A 23,750-nucleotide genomic window follows, 5' to 3' on the forward strand; every position below is an offset into this window, starting at 1 on the left:
TCCTCCTCCACCAGTTTCACTCTCCCCAGTCTCTCTCAGCCCCAACCCACCATTCTCTCTCAACCCCCTATTCTCTCTCAGCCCCTCTCCTCTTACCCCATTCTATCTCAACCCCTACTCTATGCCCCCATTCTCTCTCAGCCAACCCTTCATGCCTCCAATCTCTCTCAGACCTCTCTCAACCCCCCATCTCCAATTGTAAGGATTCTGCTCGATCCGTGCCGAGTTTTGCTGCCAATTCGAAATTTCCAGGCTGCCTGCCCTTTCTACTCAATTTGGCCATTTTGGTTACTGGCAGCCTGCTATATAAGGCTGTACTTCCTGGTGGGAGTAGCTGAACAAAGTTCTGGGTTTCTACAGCTCTTGTTGGTCTTTGCTGTCGCCCTTTCCGTTACCTGTTTGGATTCCTTGTTGTTGACCCCGGACCATGACCCGACCTCGCTGCCTTTTGCCTGCCCTTACCCTTTGCCTGTTGCCTGGACTTTGCACCACTGCTGCTTGCCCTGACCTTTTGACTATACCCTGGACTCCGCACCATTGCCACCAAACCTAACCCCTGCTTCCATACCGAATACTCTTACAGGATTCTGTCCCAGGGCTCTGGTCGGTTTATTTACATCCCTACCTCAGCCCTGCTGGTCCGCTTCTTGATTTGAGACGAGTACCCCGTAATGTAGCTGTTTTTTGTAGTTTCCATTAAATTCATTTTAATGGGCACATGCTCTCTTGGATATCTTTCATTTTTTGTTTCCTGAGTTTCTAGTGTCTGCTTTTTCCCATTGTTTTTCCCGTCACACATATCCCCATTCTCTCTCAGCTCCCCCTACCACCTTGATAAAAGTCCCTACCATTGGAGCAGGGTGGTCTGTCCTGGCAGTAGACACTGGACATTGTAATGGACTTCCGGTTAGACTGCTGGGGTGCACCCTCCAGTTCCGTTGGCGCCCTCATGTTCCCTCCTCCGCTGCAATCTTGCTCCCTTCTCCGCTTCTGCTATCTTGTACCCTCTTCCGCTGTCAATGTCATCCTGTTCCTTTCTCTGCTCTCCATGTCCATACACCTGCCCCTGCCCCACCTCAGTTGCTGTATCTGGGGCAGCTGCCCCACTCGTCCCCCTAGTTCAGTCTCCGGGTAAAATGGTGACAAACTCAACCTTCTTAAACATTTCCCCTATATTGGTATTGAGGTTAAAGATGATTTATATGTAACGCACTTTTCCCCCACACTATGGGAAATATGGCGGCTACGGTGCATGAGGTGCATTACCTGATGTAGGATTGGATCTTTATGTAGGATTTCCCAATGTTTTTGTATAATGTTTCTTATTTGTGCTGCACTACTATAGTACGGTTATGAAAGATATAGATATTTTTCCCTCTTCTTCATTCTTTTTTGTCTCTCTCTTTATATTGAATCAACTCTGCTCTTTCCATTGTTGAGACTTTATTATAAGCAGCCTCTATTACTACTTTTTTTTCTCTCTTGAAATTTCCCCTTCATGTCTTGTGCTTGTTCTTCAAAATTACTGTTCTGTGTACAATTACGTTTTTGTCTCTGTAGTTCTCCTAGTGGTATGTTGTCTATCCACTTATCTAAGTGACCACTATCCCCTTGTAGAAAGTTGTAATTATAAAGGTCTTAGATTCCAAATTGCCACTTTCTACATAAATCAACAAATCTAAGAACTCTACCTCCAAGGTGCTGTATTTGCAAGTAAATCTAAGGTTATATGGATTATTATCTAAACCTGCCAGGAATAGGTCTAAAAGGTGGGTACTCCCCTGCCAGATGAACAGTATATCATCTATATAGCGATGCCATTGTATCAGGTTTGCGCCAACCTCATGTCCAGACCACACATATTGGTCCTCCCACATTCCCATGAAAATATTGGCATAGCTCAGCGCAAACCTGGTACCCATGGCTGTACCCCTCGTTTGCAAGAAGTGTTCTCCATACCAGAAGTACTTGTGACTGAGAATGTGTTGAATACTTTCCAAAAGAAAATCAGGTTCTTGGTTTGTACTCTGGGAGGAAGGGAAACGTGAAGTTTGGCTTATTGCTCACGGGCATTTAGCCTGTTTAACATATTGGGCTTACATGCCTACTAGCGGTAACAACGGTTACCCATCTGCATTTGGATCGGGTTTTGATTGATTGATTGATTTCAAGAGTTTTGCATCACTTCATCGCATTGTTCCCGGATCAGAACATCCTGGCCGTTCTGCTGTTCATCTGAGAGGCCTAGCTGACAGGACATTGCATATACTTCTCCTGGATACAATACCTTTTATAATCATTGGTGAGACCGTTCCTTATTTTCTCTCTCCCCAGGACACTTCCTAAAATTAGCTACCGGATTGACTATCCATTGTTTATCTACAGTCACTATATGGATATGGTACAGTATATATATGCTAATTAGCAATTTTCTATCAGCCGCTTGCACACCCTTGCATACCGGCGTGCATTGCTAGCCTCAACCTGAGTACTAATTTCTTCCTCCACATTCTCCAGATTGGCATATTGTATTGTATTTTAGACATTTATGTACATTGTATTTTTATTGTATTTACCTTTTATTTCTATCCACAGGGAATAGGATTTCTCTGTTTTTTTATTAAACTGCCCGGATTTGCATTATATAGGATTTTGCGCTCTTTGTTCTTTTTACACACACACACACACACACACACACACACACACACACACACACACACACACACACACACACACACACACACACACACACACACACACACACACACACACACACACACACACACACACACACACACACATATTATATATATATATATATATATATATATATATATATATATATATATATACACACACACACACACTCAGTAGTATGGTATGTAAAAGAGCTGTATGATATATTGCAGTGTAACATGTACCATTAAAGTCAGCCGCACACAATACAATTTTCCACTACAGTTTAAAGATACACACAGATTGTTACAATTCAAATCAAATCAAAGTTACTGCATGGCAAATAATTTGCCAGTTTAGAGCATACTGAATTAAATACCGGCATCTCATTGCTGGATTTAATGGCATATACTGTACAGAACCAGTTTGTGAAATTGATGTCGAAAAAGTGATGTCCCTGTTTTAGGGCAGAGCTTCAGTAATCTCACAATGTTCTCATTAGCTTCCTGAAAGTATTAATTTGGTATTCTAATGAGTTAGTGAAGTGAAAGAATTGCTATTATATTAAACTGTCAATGCTGTGACTTCACGGAGTGGCATTTTTAACTACAAATCTCTCAAAATGATCCTGGTTTACAAATTGCTATTTGCAATATGATACATGTTGAATCATCCCCTATCAACCTGCCAATCTATTATACATGTATATTATAGAAGTTGCTGTCCTTTTCACAAAAATCTCTAACATTTGCAGAAAACAGCATCATTTTTGATAGGAAACTGATAATCCAAAAAGCTCAAACTCTAAATGAAATTGTATGAAGCAGAATACAAAGATATTAGACCAAGCATGCAGAGCTCTTGCCTGAATCTGGGCTTTCACTTAACGTTGTGGGAGACTGGGTTGCTTTACCTTTAATGCTGTAAAATATTTGGCACTGGAGTACAAAGCATAATATTATTCTCATACTGTATGCTGAGCATGTCACCAACATCCAATTACTTAATGAAACCAAGACCAACACTGATCATCAAAGGTTTAATTTCTGCATTACTGTGTCTTTGCAAACTCTCCGTGGAAGGTTGCTGTATAAACACCTATTTTTTTTTTATACATTATTACTTGGTTTATATTACTCCCAACAACAAGATAACTGAGGTAATTAATCTTGAAAGGTTGTTGTTGTTGTTCATTCCTTGTATACCAGTATTGCTGCCATAAAGTACCCAGTATTTATATTTTCCAGCGTTGGCCTTACAACATTCTTGTTTCATTTCAGCTTGCTGGGTTCATCTATGCCTGTTACGTTCTGAAATGTATCTCTGAAGAAGAGGACAGTTGTAAGTACAATACCTACTAATTTCTTTGAAGAAAAGGTGTGTTATGTGTGCCTATTTAGAAACAAATTCAAATATTTTTTTCTAAATACAAATAAAAACATATACAAGCTACATAAAATCAACAAGCTAAAATAAATTTCCACTTTATAATGTCTATTAGAATGAAACATTAGCTGACTGCCCGTTAACTTTATTAATATATATAACGCACTCCCTAATGAGTTTAAAGGAGCAATCCAAGCCATTGATGTTTTTTGCAAAGTTTTACAGAGGATTGAAGCAGGGGCACCAGAGCTCTGCAGAGCTAAACCCCATTAATTTCAGCTCCGGGGACCCCCTTCTTCCAGAGATACTCACCTCCATATGAGGTGCCAGTAGCTGCTCCGACTGATCTAGCTGGGCTTTAAAGTTGAAAACTCCTGCGTCACACGGGCCAATAGGAAGCCAAACCGATGATGTCACGGCTTCCTATTGGCCCGCAGGGCAGAGGAGCTTTGAACAGTGGACATATTGTGAGCACTCGTAGCCGAGGAGAGAGCGGCTACTAGTACGGGTAAGTATCTCCAGAAGTAGGGCACCCCCAGAGTTGAAATTAATGAGGTTCAGCTCCGGAGACCCCATGCTTTAATGCTATATATAAAAAAAATTTAAAACGCAAAAAAAAATCCAGCACAACATTTCGAGAGCACCTGCTCCCTTCATCAGGTACTCTCGAAACATTGTACTGTATTATCTCTGCCACAATGCAGTACACTTGCATTCATGCCTGACATGGGCTGGAAGTCATATATGGGCTGACATGGGCTGAAAGTGGTTGATCTGCTTCCTTGAAGTGTGTAGTTCACCTATTCCAGTATGTTTTAGAAAAGTATCTCACAATTGGTTACACGATAATAAGGAACAAAGCCCTTCAACCTCACGTACCTACTGAGTGTCAGAGAAACAAGACCATTTTGAGTTGCAAGATTTTGGTTCACCAAGCCGCAGCTGTCTTCTTTAAATGTGGACAACGTGAAACTACGGATTTAGACTTTCCTGTCAGAGAAGCCTATGCCCCATATGTACTGTATGCAATTAATTGCAGGTCCCTTTATATAAAGAGAACAGATTTAGATGTGTAACAACAGATGGCAACAGTGACGATTCCGTTACATTATAGTACTTGAAGAGTAACATACATACCATGGCATATAAAGTTTCTTGAACTTGAGTTGTTTTTCAAGCACTGATGTTTATGTCCTTAAACATATAAAGAAAATATAGTACTGTATGTATTTTTTCTAAACAGTAAAGAAATGCTAGGAGACTGCAAGTTATTAGCTATCTGGGCACGTAACAGTCTAACTACTTGCTGCAGCCTTCTGATTATCTCAGGTAACTTCACTGGAGAAAGGTGAAGTTCTAATTTCACCATTATTTCCCATTCTCCCAGAGCACAATTAAAAGTAATGAAAGTTTCCTCTACTTACTTGTGTTAATAATATCCCGCTGAGCTGAATTTGCTTTGAATGGACACCAGGGATCAAAATGAGTAATTAGATTGCTTGTCTCTTACTTTCTTCTAATTCTCTGTTCTGTTTGAGGAATACAGAGCTTTCTTTATCTCAGCACCTCATTTATAACTTCCACGTTACCTCAACACAAAGTTACTTTATTGCATCTCATATTTAATCATGTTTAGAATAACGCACAGGGCTGCTGAGGGGTAGAGATCAGAGTGCACACAGATGTGGGTTGTTGGAAATCTGAAAAGACAAGCAGCAAAGTATATTTTTGGAACCCTTCTGAAATTAATCATGCAGTCATAGAAAGCCACAATAAATACACTACACCATTCCAACCAAGCAAACAGCTTTGTAATTAAAGAATTTAAAAAAACATTATCATTATCCGGATTACTGCTAAAAATTACAACTGCCGTGCTGGCTACCCACTGGTCACGTTTAATTGCCTTGATTTACATGCAAAAACAAAATGCAGTAGATACAGCATGCCATCACGGCGTGCTACTGGCTAGTGTGGACAAGCAACGTCAACAAGAGCAACAGAACAGAAGTCCTTGGTGTCTCTGTATCAATGCAAATAAATAATGTCATTTTTTTAAATTCTGTTTATATCTGCAAAAAATGGCAAAACTTTTTTTTTATTCGGACACGTGACATACTGTCGGTTGTTACAGTAAATCCTCTTTTTATCACCTCAGACATGGCATCGTGATTTGAATTGAAACCAATGCAGTGAGAAAAGTGAAGAGGAGAAATGAATTATATTATAATATGTGTGTTGCTTAACTTCTCACTAATTCCTCCTATTGACACTCCCCATCGTAGGTTGATGCACATGAGGCAAAATGGGAAAACATTTTGCCATTGATACTAAGACATAAAGGTGCATTTCCGCCAAGGGGTTGTTTTTTTGGTATTAGGTTGGGGGTCTCCAGAGCTGAACTCGATTATTTTCTGCTCCAGAGACCCAATGCTTCCCAATATACTTAACTCCATAGGTCATCCGGTAGCATCCCCGGCTGGGCATGCACTATTTGGGTTTAAAGGTCCAGTGTCATGCAGGCCAATATCAAGCTGCGATGTCATCCATGACGCGGAACCTTTACATTTCCAAGAGATACCGGCATGACCTACGGAGGTAAGTATCTCAGGAAGCTGGGGGACCATGGAGCTGAAATGAACGCGGTTCTGTTACGGATAATCTCCTTTAAAGTGAAAATACCTTTTCGGAAGGAGCTCATAGTGGAGGAGAAGCAGCTATAGAGAGAAGATGGAAGATGTGAAGCCGCAAGAGTTTGCTTCATGAAAGGAGGTCCCCAGAAGAAGGTGTGTTTCAGACAGCGAAACGCACAGAAAGTGCGTCGGGGACTAAGTGAGGCACCAGTCACATTCAGATGTCGCACATCATGAGGGCAGAGTAGGATAGAGTAATGCTGCAAACGCTACAGATGCTTGTATGAGAAAAGGGAGGGAGGAGGAGATCTAAATGGTCATTCTGCAGGTTTGCAGACTCTACAGACGGTGATACCGCAGTAAACAATTTGCCAGGAGAATTCTATCTACAATCTAAGGATTATACGTCTGACACCACTGAAAGTTATATTTTTCTCAATGTCTGACTCAATATTCTAGCTACTAAAAGCCACTAACATTACAATGACAATTCTACTCTTTTGTAATATACCTCCTACTGAATATTTTGAACTCTTCTACCCTGCTTCTGCCCCACCACTTTATCTTCTTGTAACCAATATTATACAGGGAAGCACAATTGTAAATAGCTTTTTATCTGGCTATCAGGAATGGTTTGCAGCCAATTTACCAGGTACACTTAGTCCTGCACTGTGGATCCAATTCACTCTTCAGACTCTTTGCCCTTGCTGGCACAGATATATTTCCTCTGAGCCATGTAATTCAGTTTTACTCTTTTTATCTTGTTATGTTTCACAAGTATATAATGCACATTGATGGTACTTATTAGACTTTTGTGAATTTATTTTTATATATACACATGAAAGGTTAGTTTTAAAACCAATCAATTTGCCCGATAACTAATCATTGTATAGTTAGTGTGCACCTAATGTACAAGTGGAGCTTCTTGTTCCTCTTTGGACGGTTCTTTTAAGGTACATTAAAAGTATTTTTGCTTATTGCCACTGTCAAAAAGAGTTGTGAATCTAGATTTGAATCACCCCACAATCTCATACAGTCTTGCCCTTGGGTAACCCCACTTCCAGAAAAACACAGAAACCCAGATCAGGGTCACAGACTAGAACTGTCATAAAACAACATCACATATTTTTAAGCTGTAACGTGTAACTCAAGTTAACCTATTGTGTGCAAGTTTATTAAAACACCGAGTATAATAAAGGTATTATTAGCAGGCATTATTATCTCCATTAATAAAAGAAAAGGGCAGTCATTTAAGATCAGTCAAAAGCCTATGAATTTATAAGCAAATATTTCCAGAACTATGTGGAATAGAAATGAAAGAAAATATTTACAAAAGATAACAAAAATAAAGGTTTGCAAAAGACTACATTAACATGAAATATGTATCTTAAAACTGAGAATGGGGAAAGGTACTTTAAATACTTTGCTGTGCACACTTTATTACACATATAACATCAGCTTTCAAGCAGTTACAATAATTGTAGACTTGAAGACATGAGCCCCTGAAGTTGTAAGCTTTATGAATCAGAGATTTAACTCACACCATTTGTATCAGTGCTTTGAGCTATTATCACATATTCAAGCTCTGAAACCTTCTATTAACCATGCAACTTTCAAATATTCTGCATTATTTAACAATAAACCAACAATAAACGTGCATAGCCATTGACACCTCAGAAATAGTGTGCAGATTAATTCAGCTAAATGCACGGTAATAGTAACAAGCAAAAGTGGGGAGTGTGGCAGGAGTAATACAGCACAATAGAAGCACAATGGATATAATGGTAGTTCTCAGGATGAAACAAGCCCAAAGCAGAATGCAAATTATTTTACCTTGTGTGAAATCAATGCTTGCTGTTCAGTAATAATTGGAGATGTTTCACAGTGGCATTCTACTGGTGCTTTGTAGAAATGTTATAGGAACTGGTACAATAGTAAATTAGATCAAATATATATATATATATATATATATATATATATATATATATAGATAGATAGATAGATAGATAGATAGATAGATAGATAGATAGATATAGATATATAGATATATATATATATATATATATATATATATATATATATATATATATATATATCAGGCAGAAAAAGGAAAAAGCAGCGCCTCTATTATGGTTAATCAGTGAAGTAAAAGAACTATCTAAAATAAAATAAAAGTATATATAAACGGTGTAAACTATTAATGGTGATAAGAAAATAATTAGTAGCACAAATCAATATTAAAACTGTAAACCATAAAAATAAAATGTTTGAAATACAATATATATATATAATTAGAAAATAATTTTATTGTAGATTTTATTGTACCTTTGTGAGTGCATTTTTTATCCCCCCTTCCCCCTCCCCTCATTAAATTTACTATTTTACGCTATGGGCGTGCGCTCTCTCTTCCCTTTTTTCCTATATATATATATATATATATTTATATATATATATATATATATATCTATAAAGACACAGAAAAAACAGGCGCACTCATAGCGTAAAAAGTATAACAATATATTTATGGAGTCAAGGATTTAAAAATGCACACTCACAAACATAGCTTAATAAAAAGCATTTTTGAGTAAAACTCAGCCAGCCAGACGCTGGAACCCGGTAGCAGATGACTTTGGTATAGTGTCCGGTGTAGGTACACTTCAGCAGCCTCTATGAACACCTCCGGAGCCCGGGGAACACGAGGGACGCCACCTTCCTCTCAATCCTGCGTCACACAGTGAGTACTCAGCTCCAGATACCGCGAGAACTCAGTAACGTCAGTGGATTCGACCGGAAAAAGTTCCCATGTATGCATCGAGTGGACAGCTGAGAGTAATACTTCCAAAAACGCAATAAATTGCTGTAGCAAGCCAGTGAGTGGAAATATAATAAAACTGGGCAGTACACCTCCACACAACACTCTCTACGCGTTTCATCTCAAAGAGACTTCATCAGGAGATAAAAGCATAGATAGGGGACATTTAGTGGTTTAGGTTGGCCCCATTTTTTCTTTTTGTTGTGTTTTATATATATATATATATATATATATATATATATATATATATATATAAAGAAGTATTTACAGCTGGCTGACATAAGTGTAAGATTAAAGGGAAATCTTGAAGCTCATAGGAATATAAGGTTTGTTTAACATGTTAAGTAATTAGTTTAAAATCTATGACATTTTTGTAATTCTAATTAATTCAAAGGTAAATTTTCTTTGGTGCGCAAATCTTACTTAAAACATTTTTGCAAAGACAGAAAATTAGGATGTTACTATCGAGGCATAGGGTACACCTGGGATTCTGTGCCTATTATCACAAGAAAATTAGGTTAGACTTAAAGTGGGAATTTGTGTTCATTTTTGTGTGTAATGGATAAAAGTCAGGGAAAGAAATCAGCTGGAGCTGGTTAGGTTGGCAGCGTAAGATTTGCATTTGCTTTGTTCGTAGGATTAATTGCAAATGTATCCAACAAAAGCACTGGATTTATACATGAACAAGCTTGACATGGAAAGAAAATTGGATATGGATTGCTGCCTTCTCAACTAATGAAGTTTAATGTTAAAAGAATTCCCCACAGGCTGTGTTGTATTATAACACACAATAATGATGAAAATAGGCATAAAGCTTTGCACTGCGATGCTATAGTTAACAGTCGCCACAAGGATTTTTTTTAAAACAATTCTTACGAGAAATAATAGGGAGACACAATGCGTAAATGAAAATAACCATTTTGCACTCAAAACTGTTATTTTGCAGCAAAATCTTGTTTCAGCTCCAGCTCAGATCTCCAGTATGAAGTCCAAAAAACAGTGAACATGAACTAATTAAAACGAACAAGCCGTTAGCTCTAGTTAAATCCTTGATGAATAATAGAGTTCGTTTATCCACTGGTAATGCGATTTTGCACCTGAGATCTTTCTGACGGGGGAATGTTTTTCCACCTCTTGAAATTTATCAAGAGCTTGAACACAAATTAGCTGAATACCTTTGGGCATTATTTTCAGCAAAACAATGAATGCCGGGGCCTTCCAAGTCATTACAGATTTTGTACTGATCATCAGTCTATTATTTTTCCTCTCAACAGTATCAGCAGTTGCAGCTGTCCTAGCCAAATATATTAAACCGTAAGCAGAATAATCTGCATATACTGTAACATGATATCACCACTCACGTGACATGGTAATAAGGCCAAATAAATAATATATTGGAAGCAGGACAATAGGATATTTTTTTTTTTATATATATATATATACATTCTGCAGAGTATACCTACCTGGACATAACAAGCTTTCTCTGGATTTATCACCCAAAAATGTATAACATCATCCTTTTTATCAGGGTGTGCTTTAGAACTTGCGGGACATATGCACCAATTCCATATTTCTGAGTAGAATGTATCTATTTTATTTTGCTGCACTTTTCAGCCAGTAACATTTTTTTAGACTGTCAAAACTGTATATTTTTTAGAATTTTTGGGAGTGAGGAAATCACAAAAGGACCTACTCATTGAGCATACTGATTGCACAATGCTCCCTATCGGTGACACAAATCCATCACTTTTTTGTAATTATACATTTTTGTAGGCCTGTTTCCTAAATTCTAACTGACTGATTTCAACCTGCTCAAAAATTAGCAGCTAAAGCTATAGAACTGGGCTACTTGAGGAATTCATAAAATATACCCCTAAATGTCATCTAATTAAAATTGTTGAGTCTTGATCAGGCCCATTTAAAGCTCACTGCTTGCAGAGATTTAGCAAACATAGCTTACTACATTTTGGAAGGTAGCCTTATTAACTTGTCAGCTTAATTCACTGTTGCCAAGTAAGTGACACTGCTTAAGTGACATAATGAAGAGATAAAGAAAGTTGTTGTCCTTGAACCAAAGGCACAGGCTTAAACCTAAAACATGAGCATGTATTTGCTTTTAACTAAATAGATGCTGATTATTCAATGTGTTGCTACCTACAGATTCAGCGACCGTTATCCGAACATTTCACGGAGCCGTTTTCGTGAACTCTGCTGTATTCCACGCGGCATTCACGGGTTATTGTTCCGTGAAGGATGCCGTGAATGCCGCGAGTCACACCTGTGTTTACCGCTGTTGATTTTATTTAATTACCTGGATTCTGATTTATGTGCAGTACTGTACAGTTACAGTATGTACTGTGCTATACGGTGTCAATTTACAGGTGTTTAAGAACCAGATAAAAACCAAGTCAACGCTAAAATGCCATTTTCTACACCCGATAAAAACACGCGTTTTAACGCGGGAAAGTTTGAAGAAATCATGCAGCACGACCTTGGTATGCCCGGGAATACAAATCGGGAAATTCGGATAACGGCCGCTGCATCTGTAGGTTTGCCATCATATTCTTATGCAGAGAATTCCTACTCTCTATGTATATTTATTTATTACTGCTTTACATATATACATATGTATTCTTATCAAATTCAGAATTTAATAGAAATAGCCGTGTTAGTCCAGTTGCGATAGTGCAGGATAAATTAGTACTTTAGTATTAGTCGATTAGCTTTTTTTTATTTGAACTAACCATTGATATTTTAGGATACACTTTCAAGCTTTCTACTCTTTGCCTGACCTGAGGACGAGAGAAAACTCTCGAAAGCTTGTCCTGTAAAATATCCATTGTTAGTCCAAATAATAAAGGTATCACCTAATATTGAAGTACTCATTTCTTTTCCATTGTAAGATTCAGCATAATTTTTTCAATAAAAAGCCCTATAAAATACACTTTTCTGCTAGAAGTCCCTTCCATAGTTTGACAAGAACAGACTTGCTGGACCAAGTGTTCAGTTATTTAGGGGATTATTTAACTACCTCCGATGTACCGGATCTCACTGCAATCAGGCAAAATCTCTCATTGCCTTGAATGTCTTGTTTATTATAACGGGTCACCATCAGAACTTATTGAATGAGCCCCTTAGTTTGTATACTGTTATATAAATTAATGTGTTAAAGGCACATTGCTTATGTTATTTTTTTCATTGCCTGTTTCCACAATACTAAAAGAGGCCTTACATATATTCCAAGGCCAAAGCAGCATAAATATCACCCGCTTTAAATACATTGCACTGTTTCTCAGTGGCAGAAATAGATGTTAACGTACAGTATGATCCTTGAAACAGAAAATATTTTAATGGGGCCATTAACTGGGGTCTAAATTGTACTTGGGTCTATTTCATGCAGTCTAAAAGGGGTTAAAAATGATTCCTCTTTCATTCACTTTGCTTCCATTATCATGTCATCTGACAATGTGACATTAGTCATTTTTGTACAATTGGGCAATTAGTTACTGTTACTGATTATTAGCAGCCTGTCAGAAAGACCTGGGAGATCTTTCATGATTGATAGAAGTTCTCTTCCTGAGGTCACAATGGTAATTATGACATTTTTCTTCTTTTTTTTTTGCAGTTGATTTCATAGGTGGCTTTGACTCCTATGGCTATCAGGGGCCTCAGAAGACATCTCATTTACAGCTGCAGCCCATGTATATGTAAGTACCACGCTGCACCAAGCAGGCTAGTTATTAAATAACCAGTCTGCTGAAGGATGATGAAGAATACAAATCAAATGCATTCAGCCTTTCTTCTATAAACTGACTCCAATTTATGCACTTACTGTATAGAGATACTTATTACCACACTTTTTTGTGTAATTAATTCCTACAATGTGACCTGTCCCATTTAATATTTTTTTTTGACTATACGTGATTCTATAATGGATTCCTGCCTTGGATTGGTGATATAAGAGACAGATTATTTCCTAGTTGTTTTTACCTACCTTTGATGTTCTTGAAAATACTAATTAATATATTTTTAATTTAGCACAGTTCTTCATTTAACTGCATAACTGATATAAACTTCTTCAGTTTATTCACTCTGTTTAGCATTTCTCAACCCCAAGATAGACGCACAATAGAGGATGACTTGTGTATATGGTCGCCCCACATTTATTTAATGACAGGAAATTTGTCGAGCAAATTAGTGATGCCACCGGATGCAGGAAGGCATGATTTCCACAGCAGTCTGTGGCATTCAGAACCCAGGCACATTTTACATACTGTAGTAACTCAATAGCTGAGATGCTGCTGATGAATAAATACAAGTCCTTTGTCCAACCCAACCTCTTATTAAATTCTAAACCTTAGGTCACTATAACATATACTAACAAACGGTCTTCTAGTTAATCAGGTGAGATGTTCATAATATACTGTATTTGTACTTTTCACGTGTGCAAGACAAATGCACCGAGATTCAATGAGCGCCAATAGGGATATCGCAACCCTGATTCAAAACCGCTACTGACTTGAATTTCAATGAACTCCGGATCAGGATACGATACCACTGCAGTGAGTCTATCCCATGGAGCAGTTTGCTGAAGTTTAAATTGAGATTAGGATAATTTGGGGTCTTCTCCAATGACCCTTCGTATGTCTAGTACAGCGTAAACAGAGGCTCATACTAAAGAGAGTAGTGTGTCGGAGAAGGAGGGGAGGAAGGTAGTTGCCGATCCTGCAGTAGAAGGGAGGAGCACATGCTAAGGCATAGGGAATCGAGAGCAATCAGGTAGCTTATTGCAGTAACGAGAACCTGGAATCACTGCTCCCCCATGTACATGTATACAAAGACATGCTTTATTTAACCTTACATTGTTCCATAAAAAGGCAACTACAACCCTCCAGTGCAAGATTTTCCAATATGTTTTCGAAGGGAAAAATAATTCCTTCCGAAAAATAATTCCTTCCTGACTCAATTTATTGGCTATGAGATCTCACCCTGGATCAGTACTTTAAAACTGTTTGCCATATTCTTGCATATCTTGTCTTTCTAAGAAGAGATCCAGTCTTTTTTTTCCTTAACTGTACTGCATCTGCAATCACGGTGTAACTTCTATTGCACACAGTATTGTTTTCTGCAAATAATTATTTCTATCGTGGCTGATAAAACCCTGTTTCTTTTACTGGGAATGAGTGTTAAAGATGCAATACCACATAGGACCAAATGTAACTAATGGCAGTGATATATTTATTAAGTAACATTTAGGGGATATAAATATGCAGTATTTTAATTACTTGTGAAGTTCAAGGTGCCCTTTTCTCTGACTTGTGCTGTGCCCCTTGTTCTTGTCGTCGCTATTTAAAGGGTAGGGTATACATTTCATTACCTTATCCATGGGAAGGTTAGTCACAGGATTGATTGATGGTCTCCATTGTAAGGAAAAACACTAGAAGATTTCTAGACTTTCAAAAAATTCTTTTAAATTCTTATTCTTGTCTGAATCGCCGTTTTGATATGTACTTATTATATCACTATATACATTTTAACTGTACAGCTCCTGAGCTGGGAAGCTTTCATGCAAATTGCAAGATTGTTTTTACTGGCCCTGAATATACTGTACTTCTCAATAGTATTCTTAAACATCAAAAAGGACAGTCCTAATTTGGATAGTCTTTCCCCATAACTCAACTCTTCCACCCACTTAATAATTTTTTTAAAGGCTCTTTTCTGCACTTGTTCTAGTATGTATTATTGTAGTAAGATGCCCAAAAACTGGCACATAATCAGTGCAGTTTTAAGTGATTTGGTGATTTTTTTTCTGTGTTATTTATACAGTGGTAAATACTGCATGTGCTCTTATACCTCCCTTCTATACTCTCTTTAATGTAGAATATAATAATACACTGGATCGGTAGCCATTACAGGTCCTACCCGACATTGAACACTCATGCTATGGGGTTCATGCAGTAAGCGGCGGAAAGGCACTTCTCGCCACTTTCCCGCCTAAAAAGCCTATCCGTATTCAGTAACAGGCGAGAAAGTGGAGAGATTAAAAAAAAACGCCACTTTGGCTGGCGGGTTTTTTTTTCCGCCGGTGGTGGGGCGAGAAGGCACTTTCGGCCTAAAAATCCAACTTTTTCCGCCACACTATATTCTAGTAGAGGCGAGTAGCTAAGCGGAGCTATTCGCCTCTCTAGAATACCGTTTTGCTGGCGGATCAGCCACGCAAGAAAAAGATGGCAAGTTATATATATATATATATACAGCAACTGTAAATATTACTGTATGTTCATTTGCATGTCTTAGACAGGTCTGCAACCCCGTCTTTCCCCATTGTCACCCAGCATACAGCACTTCCACTGCAGCAAGGGATTCTGGGAAATGACATGCAAATGAGCACTCAGTGCCACCTTTTGTCTCAAGCTCGTATTACACAAGCCACTCCTCAAGCCAATGCATGCTGTTTTAAACACAGCTTTTAAACAGAGGCTGGGATGAGATGCAAAGCCATTAGACCTACTCACATACATGTTTCAACCTTGATGGGTATCATCAGTGTGAGGTTGGTCTTAATGGCTTGCAGGTTTGAGACTAGACTAGGTAATCACCACTGTCATTAAGGTTATGGTGGGTAAAAAAAGTGACAAAAACCCTCCACAGTAAAGCATAAAGCAACTGTAAATATTACTGTATGTTCATTTGCATGTCTTAGACAGGTCTGCAACCCCGTCTTTCCCCATTGTCACCCAGCATACAGCACTTCCACTGCAGCAAGGGATTCTGGGAAATGACATGCAAATGAGCACTCAGTGCCACCTTTTGTCTCAAGCTCGTATTACACAAGCCACTCCTCAAGCCAATGCATGCTGTTTTAAACACAGCTTTTAAACAGAGGCTGGGATGAGATGCAAAGCCATTAGACCTACTCACATACATGTTTCAACCTTGATGGGTATCATCAGTGTGAGGTTGGTCTTAATGGCTTGCAGGTTTGAGACTAGACTAGGTAATCACCACTGTCATTAAGGTTATGGTGGGTAAAAAAAAGTGACAAAAACCCTCCACAGTAAAGCATAAAGCAACTGTAAATATTACTGTATGTTCATTTGCATGTCTTAGACAGGTCTGCAACCCCGTCTTTCCCCATTGTCACCCAGCATACAGCACTTCCACTGCAGCAAGGGATGTATGTGAGTAGGTCTAATGGCTTTGCATCTCATCCCAGCCTCTGTTTAAAAGCTGTGTTTAAAACAGCATGCATTGGCTTGAGGAGTGGCTTGTGTAATACGAGCTTGAGACAAAAGGTGGCACTGAGTGCTCATTTGCATGTCATTTCCCAGAATCCCTTGCTGCAGTGGAAGTGCTGTATGCTGGGTGACAATGGGGAAAGACGGGGTTGCAGACCTGTCTAAGACATGCAAATGAACATACAGTAATATTTACAGTTGCTTTATGCTTTACTGTGGAGGGTTTTTGTCACTTTTTTTTACCCACCATAACCTATATATATATATATATATATATATATATATATGACCCCAACAACACCTATACCCCCCTAACATACAAAACAGTAATGGGCACAATGACTATTATCCACAAATGGATCGCCTGTGAAGGGAAAAAAACCCACTGAAGACCATACTGTCCAACAGTGAGTAATTTGCTTCCTACACACCACAGTAATCCTAGTCAATGAGTGAGGCTGGACACTATCAAGTGTGAGTATTCACCCATCAAGAGGTGTTACTCTTCCGGTTTGTTGATGTATATTGGATGTGGTGTTGTCATTATACAGATGGTCAATTTATAATACGGGATACTTCAAGGACATAAGTTATGGCAATTATATTACAAGAGCCTAGCAGCTTCTTGGGTCTATGTTAGAGCACCATACAGGTTTTTTTGTTCTGATACAGATCTCAGCAGCGCCTCCAAATGTAATGGTGGTTTGCCCACCCGGTGGGAGATTTGTCCTTTACTATGGTGTATGGTACATATAAATGATGGTAACAGGAGGGCTGAGTCATCTGCTGGTGGTAGTGGGGACACAGAACCAGGCTTCTGAGGTTCATTCCCCACATATCGTATTAGCAGTGAAGCGCCTCCATCTGCCGTAGGCTCCAGGAACTGAACGTGATCTCCCACGTTAGAACTTATTACCTCTCCCCCCAGTAAGGTCACGCACCAGGCTGGAGATATATAACAACAGTAACGGTTTATTGTCTTCTGTACAGCAGTTACACAGCAGGCTTCTTCCAAATGCAGTACTCTCAGCTCTGACTGAATGATGGTCTCTGGACCGTCACTACAGGCCAAGGGCACCCGCAGCCGTCCTAGCTCTTCCCCACCTCCCTAGCAGAGGTATGATCCACACTCGCTCTCCCCCGGAGGGAAGAGCACAAGGGAATACCCCAATCTCAGGCTCCCAGTTGTGTGACCTGCCTTCCTCAGTGGGGGAAGGACACTACTAAATTTAGGGCGGTCCTGCCTTTAAGTACTGCCAGGAGGAGGGCACCAGGTTTTTCTCATGATTGGTCATGCCCAGGCCTGATGTCACCCCCTCCCGTTATCACTCAAGTGCAGCTCCTCGGAGGGGAAAAACCCCATATCAACTACAGGCAACCTGATTGTACCAGGGTTTACAGCCAGCCCAAGGGCAGAATAGTAGCCATCAGGTGACCTGGCTGCAAGTGATAGCTGAAAATTTACCTTTTTGTATTTCAGTGGCAACAATACAAAATATAAAGGATACTTATATATTGTGAATAGTAGACATAGGGTATCATGCAGTAAGCGGCGGAAAAATGCATTAGACAGTTTAGCAATTAGCCATGTTTTTGGCGTGTTAAACTGGCTGTATGCTGTAAGGGGAGAATCCCTGGGGAATGAATGCGCCACCACCATTTGATGAAATGGCGTGTAACCGGTGGCAGGACGGCTGCCTGGCGAGAAGCTGCCGAGAAGCCGTCCCCTGCCGAGTTCTGTTTGCAGCAGAGAGAGATCCGCTGCTCTCTCGGCGCAAACATCAGCACAATAAAAAATTATTTTTAAAATAACTTTTATTCATAGTGTACATGTGCAGGGGGTCTCCAGAGCTGAAGCGCTTTGGTTTCAGGTCGGGGGACCCCCTGCTTCCCGAGATACAGACCCCTTTATGAGGTGCCAGTATCCCTCTGCATTTAAAGGTCCCGATCACGTGACCGCTTAATGTAAACAAAGCAGAGGGATACCGGCACCCCATAAAGGGGTCTATATCTCGGGAAGCAGGGGGTCCCCGGACCTAAAACTTCAGCTCCGGAGACCCTCTGCACATCTACACTATGAGTAAAACACACATATCAATAAAGACTCGTTCCTTACCTTACAGGGTATCTGCTATGGTAGCGAAGCAGCATTAATATTTATTTAATAATACTGTACAGTGAACAGGGGGTCCCCCGAGCTGAACCGCATCACTTTGTGGACCAGGCACCCCCTGCTTCCCGAGTTACAGGCCCCAGTATGTGTGATCGGATGGGCAGTGTCGCCGCCATGTTTATAGTGTCACATACGCTACGTGCCCGCAACAAACATGGCGTCCACACTGTAACCGATGCCCCAAACCGGGGCCTGTAACTCAGGAAGCAGGGGGTCTCTGAGCCACAAATAAATGCGGTTCAGCTCAGGGGGCCCCCTGCTCCCGCACAATATTATTAAAATACATTAATGCTGCTTCATTACCATAGCGGATAGCCGCTAGGTAATGAAGGGGTTAACACATAATAGCATGTTTATTGGGGACAAATAAAGACGAAGCCCTATTCCAAGGGTGAAACGCGTTGAGGGAGAGAATGCGGTGCTAGCCCTTGTGTGTTCCACGAATAAAGTTTTTTGAAGATCCCAGCAGCCTCTCTGAGTCAGACATGCGCAGTTGCGCCGGAATCCGCCATTGTTTCCTGCAACTCTTCTGACGGTGGCACGCAGGAGCAGCCGAGGTGAGCAGGCCCCAGACCAGAGAAGCAGGTGAGGTAAGCTAACAACAGCCCCCTGCACCGGTCAATTCTGTGGCCAAGCGAAGCTCCTTCATGCGCTGCCCCAGTGTCTGACATAATCTCAGACTGCCACTCTGCACACGGAAGCGCAGGACAGATTCCCACATTCCCAGCTCAGGGGGCCCCCTGCTCCCGCACAATATTATTAAAATACATTAATGCTGCTTCATTACCATAGCGGATAGCCGCTAAGGCAATGAAGGGGTTAACGCATAATAGCATGTTTATTGGGGACAAATGCCCCCAATAAACATAGCAGTAATACACAACATACAATACAGTAATGGGCAACATTACTATTATCCACAAATGGATAATAGTGCAGTTGTCCATTTAAAATACATACAGAACAATAAAGACATTAAATACATATAGCACTCACCCATGTGCGGCTGCCACGATGAAGGCCATCCTCATCTTCATCCTGCCCATGCCCCATCCGTTTCTGCAAAACAGACACAAGAATTAAAACATCCAATGTAATGTCCCCTAACCCCTTAATCACCATAGCGGTTATTAACCGCTACAGTCATTAAGGGGTTAACCCACGCTCACCCACATACGCTCCCCCACTAACCCCCCCACCCATGAGGCCTAACCACCCTCACCCACTACCCACAAGGGAGGCCTATCACATACCCTTGGGGCCAATACCCCACTCCCCCCAACACATACAGTACAATAATGTGCCAAATAACTATTATCCACATAGGGATAATACATTATTTGGCCATTATTAAACACATTAAATACCGTAGTAAAAAAAAGAAAATTCTACTAACCTCATCAATAAGAAGGCTCCGTCGCCAGCATCATCCTTGGGGTCCGTTTCCAAAATAATAAATAGCCAATACATATCAATGACATTAACATACCAATGAACCCCTTAATCACCTTATCGGGTACTTACCTCAAAGGTAATTAAGGGGTGAAGCCATCCTGCAATGGCAACACCACTTATGCATAACATCCTCAATGAATTAAAAAGCAATTTCCTAAACAAATCTCATGTAATCATTCAATCTGAAGCCTCAAATGCCACTTAAAACATTGCATTTACAGTGTATACATGTAGCATAACATGTAAACTACATGTACACGCTGCAAATCAATGTTAACAATACAATAATCCAACTAAAATAGCCTGACATCACAAGAAGTATATTATGTAAGCAAATAAAGTCACCATCAATGAATTAACACACATGAATTACATCCCTAAACAATTAAAATACCATCCATACCAATTACACAATTAACTATAGCTATCGTTACAGAGAACAAGTTCAAAACATACAAGAAAGGACACCAAAAATTACAATATACTAAAGCAAGCCTCTCCATAACCTACAGTACAGCATAGAAGCCCAAAAATTACATCTCTCTAATAATAAAATACATTTAACACACATCTATGCATAGCAGCATACCCACAATCATTTACAATAAAGTAAATCAAGCTTTTACAACACTATCATTTCTTACCCTGTATGTATATATCTCTCTAGACATACATACATACATACATACAGTGGCAAGAAATGATATGCATAAAAAAAAATGAACACATGAAAAAGCAAAAAAAAACACAGTTACATTAAATACATTTCTTTATTTAACTTACCATTACTTGCCCCCACCGACTCCCATTGATCAGCTTACTCACGAACCAATCCACGAACAGGAACCCATAAAATAATAAACCAGAAAATAATAAACATTAAAATAATAAAACACGACAATCCAGGGGTCTTCTAGTTGTAATCCATCTTCATCTGTATTCTTCTACCTTTTTCCGGGTCTTCTTCCCGTCTGGTGCCACGCCCTGGTCTTCTTTCTTCAGTAGGAGGTCCTTCCTCCTCGGCGTCTGGCTTCAAAATGAGACGACATAGGCTTTTAAAGGCCTATGACGTCACATTTTCGTCATATGATTCCCAAGGCCCTGATTGGGCCGTGAAAACCATGTGTTTTGGCCGATGTAAAAAAAAATGATGACGTCACTTAAAGGCAAAGAAAGCACAGCCAATCAGAATGGCTTTGCTTCAATTGCCTTTAAGATGACGTCATGAAAAGAAACATGGCCACCCTCACATGGTACGGTAGCCAATCAGAGCGTGGGAACACAGTGTGGGAAAACAGTGGGTTTTTTTTCCTTCACAGGCGTGTGCTACCGGTTCTCCAGAGATTTTCACAGATTCGACGAAGGAGAGATGGAGCACTAGTGCTCCATCTCTCCTTCGTCGAATCTAAGATCTGTAACAGGACAGGCTTTCAGTGAAACAAAGCTGGAAGTAACAAGGTGCGCTTCCAGAACAAGTGCTGAAATTGAAGGAGGGAGGCTAGGTATAGTGTGGAGGGGACTCCGGCATACCATAAACAGGGACCATTTTCCCTGCCATGGAACTATGACTTAGACTGCCCAATTGGGTGAATGGTTTGGAGACCAGGGCTATTGCTGTTCTAAGTCGCCCTGAGGGGGGTTGTCGGGATGCCTAAAGGGGGTGCTTTGGTTAACTGAGTCCCAGAGACCTCTGGAGAGAATCCACAATATTGGCAGCCGAGTGGGGCGGCGTAAGGGTACTGCATAGGGAGTATCTTAGGAGGGGTGACTGACGTACAATGTGCCTGAACCTCCGCTAGAAGAAGTCCAGAGTACTACTAGCCGTAGCCAGATTATGGAACCACAGAGTGCTTGTAATGGACTGTAATCGTGTGCAGCGTATCGAGATGGAGCTTTGCTAGCCTGGGGTACATCCTACTCTTGGTAGACCACAACCATGTGCTGTACAGATCCACAGAAAATGGATTCCTGTCGGAATTGTGATTCCTAAACAGACGGAGAATGGACTGTGCTCAAAATCGAGGTTCCCCTGCCCGGGAATGCACCACGTGAGCCCCACAATCCAAAATGGTGGTTCCCGCCAAGAATGGGAACTGCGTGGAAGGCTTGCAAACAATCTGCATGCCTTGTTGCAAAGTTCTGCAAGGGTCTGGTGTGAAAGCCAGGACCCCACCCAAGTGATGTGACTGGCTCAAGCTGGAGTCAGTGTAACACCCCTCCATGTTGCTGAGTGTCCCCCCTCCAAACTTCACCGGAGGGAGGGGACACGCCGATAGCCTATTTCTAAAGACTTTGGAGAAGAATGGAGGTACCGGATGTAGCAAACCGTACCCTCAGTTCCCTGGAGCCTGGCGGACAAGAGGACTGAGTTACCCATTTCTTTTGTGCCCATGTCTACATAAAGTGAGGTCAGATGATATGGACTTTGCCTTCTACTTGCTTCCAGAAGGTTTCCTGGATATACCCACTGATGGGATCACTAGTTTGATCTGCTTGGGCCCTGATTGTACATCCCCAGAATAAGACCTTGTTTGGGGGGCTATTTTGTCCGTGAATGGGGCCAACTATCTTGTGTCTAGTCCTCTACTGCCTACAACTGATGAGTACCAAGCCCCAACAACCGAGACAAGGCCTGAGATGGTTTCCAATTACCCGGTCCCAGCGAAGGCATCAGATATGATTCGAGAACCAGAGTCGGCTTGCAACGACGGGCCTGCTCTTCAGATGGAGGAGCCTGTCATAATGGCCCAAGTTCGACCCATATGTAAACTGTTTCAAAATGCCGTCCAGCTTACCGCCGACGGCCACGAGATTGTGCTCAGTATGGGTGCTGAACCACGTGCTACTGGGTGCATTCTACTCCAGGGGACTTGGGATCCGCCTGTGGCGCAAAAACTAGGACTTCACCCCAGCGATGTGACTGGCTCAACCAAGAGCCTGGGTCACGCCCTGTCACTGTGGGCCCCTCCTCTAATCTCCACCAGAGGGAGGGGGTACTGTGACAACCAATGTTCATCGATGGTTGAAAAGAAAGGAGGAGCCGGATGTATCCGACCGCACCCTCAGTTCTTCGGAGCCATCGAAAATGAAGGAGCTATCCTACCTGTGCTCCTGCCTTCTCGCACTTTATCCAAGCCCGAGATGGCGACCCGTGTGCTGGGATATTACACCCTGCCAAAGGGATTCCTGGAAGTAACAGTCGGTGAGTCTCAGTGCCTGCTGTGCCTGTGCCCCAATTGTGATTAACCGTGTGGTGATATGGTTTGGAGCGCTACTGTCCAAGGTGCGGAGCTAACTATTTCATGCCCATGTTACCAGGGTCTATGGATTTTGATTTCAAGGATCCAACCACCTTTAATACCGAGCCAGATGATGAT

At 40.7% G+C, this 23,750-nt stretch overlaps 1 protein-coding gene across 1 annotated transcript in view; it reads left to right on the forward strand.

The window, feature by feature from the left end:
• NKAIN2 (sodium/potassium transporting ATPase interacting 2) overlaps positions 1–23,750 on the forward strand; it is a 1,223,374-nt gene that overhangs the window by 1,182,047 nt on the left and 17,577 nt on the right. The window contains exons 5-6 of the mRNA XM_075597233.1: positions 3,957–4,017; positions 13,133–13,214. Of these exons, the coding sequence (XP_075453348.1) occupies positions 3,957–4,017; positions 13,133–13,214 (143 nt within the window). The remainder of the gene's footprint in view (positions 1–3,956; positions 4,018–13,132; positions 13,215–23,750) is intronic.

This window comes from Ascaphus truei, chromosome 4, assembly GCF_040206685.1.
Source record: "Ascaphus truei isolate aAscTru1 chromosome 4, aAscTru1.hap1, whole genome shotgun sequence".
In the NCBI taxonomy this organism is placed as follows: Eukaryota; Metazoa; Chordata; class Amphibia; order Anura; family Ascaphidae; genus Ascaphus; species Ascaphus truei.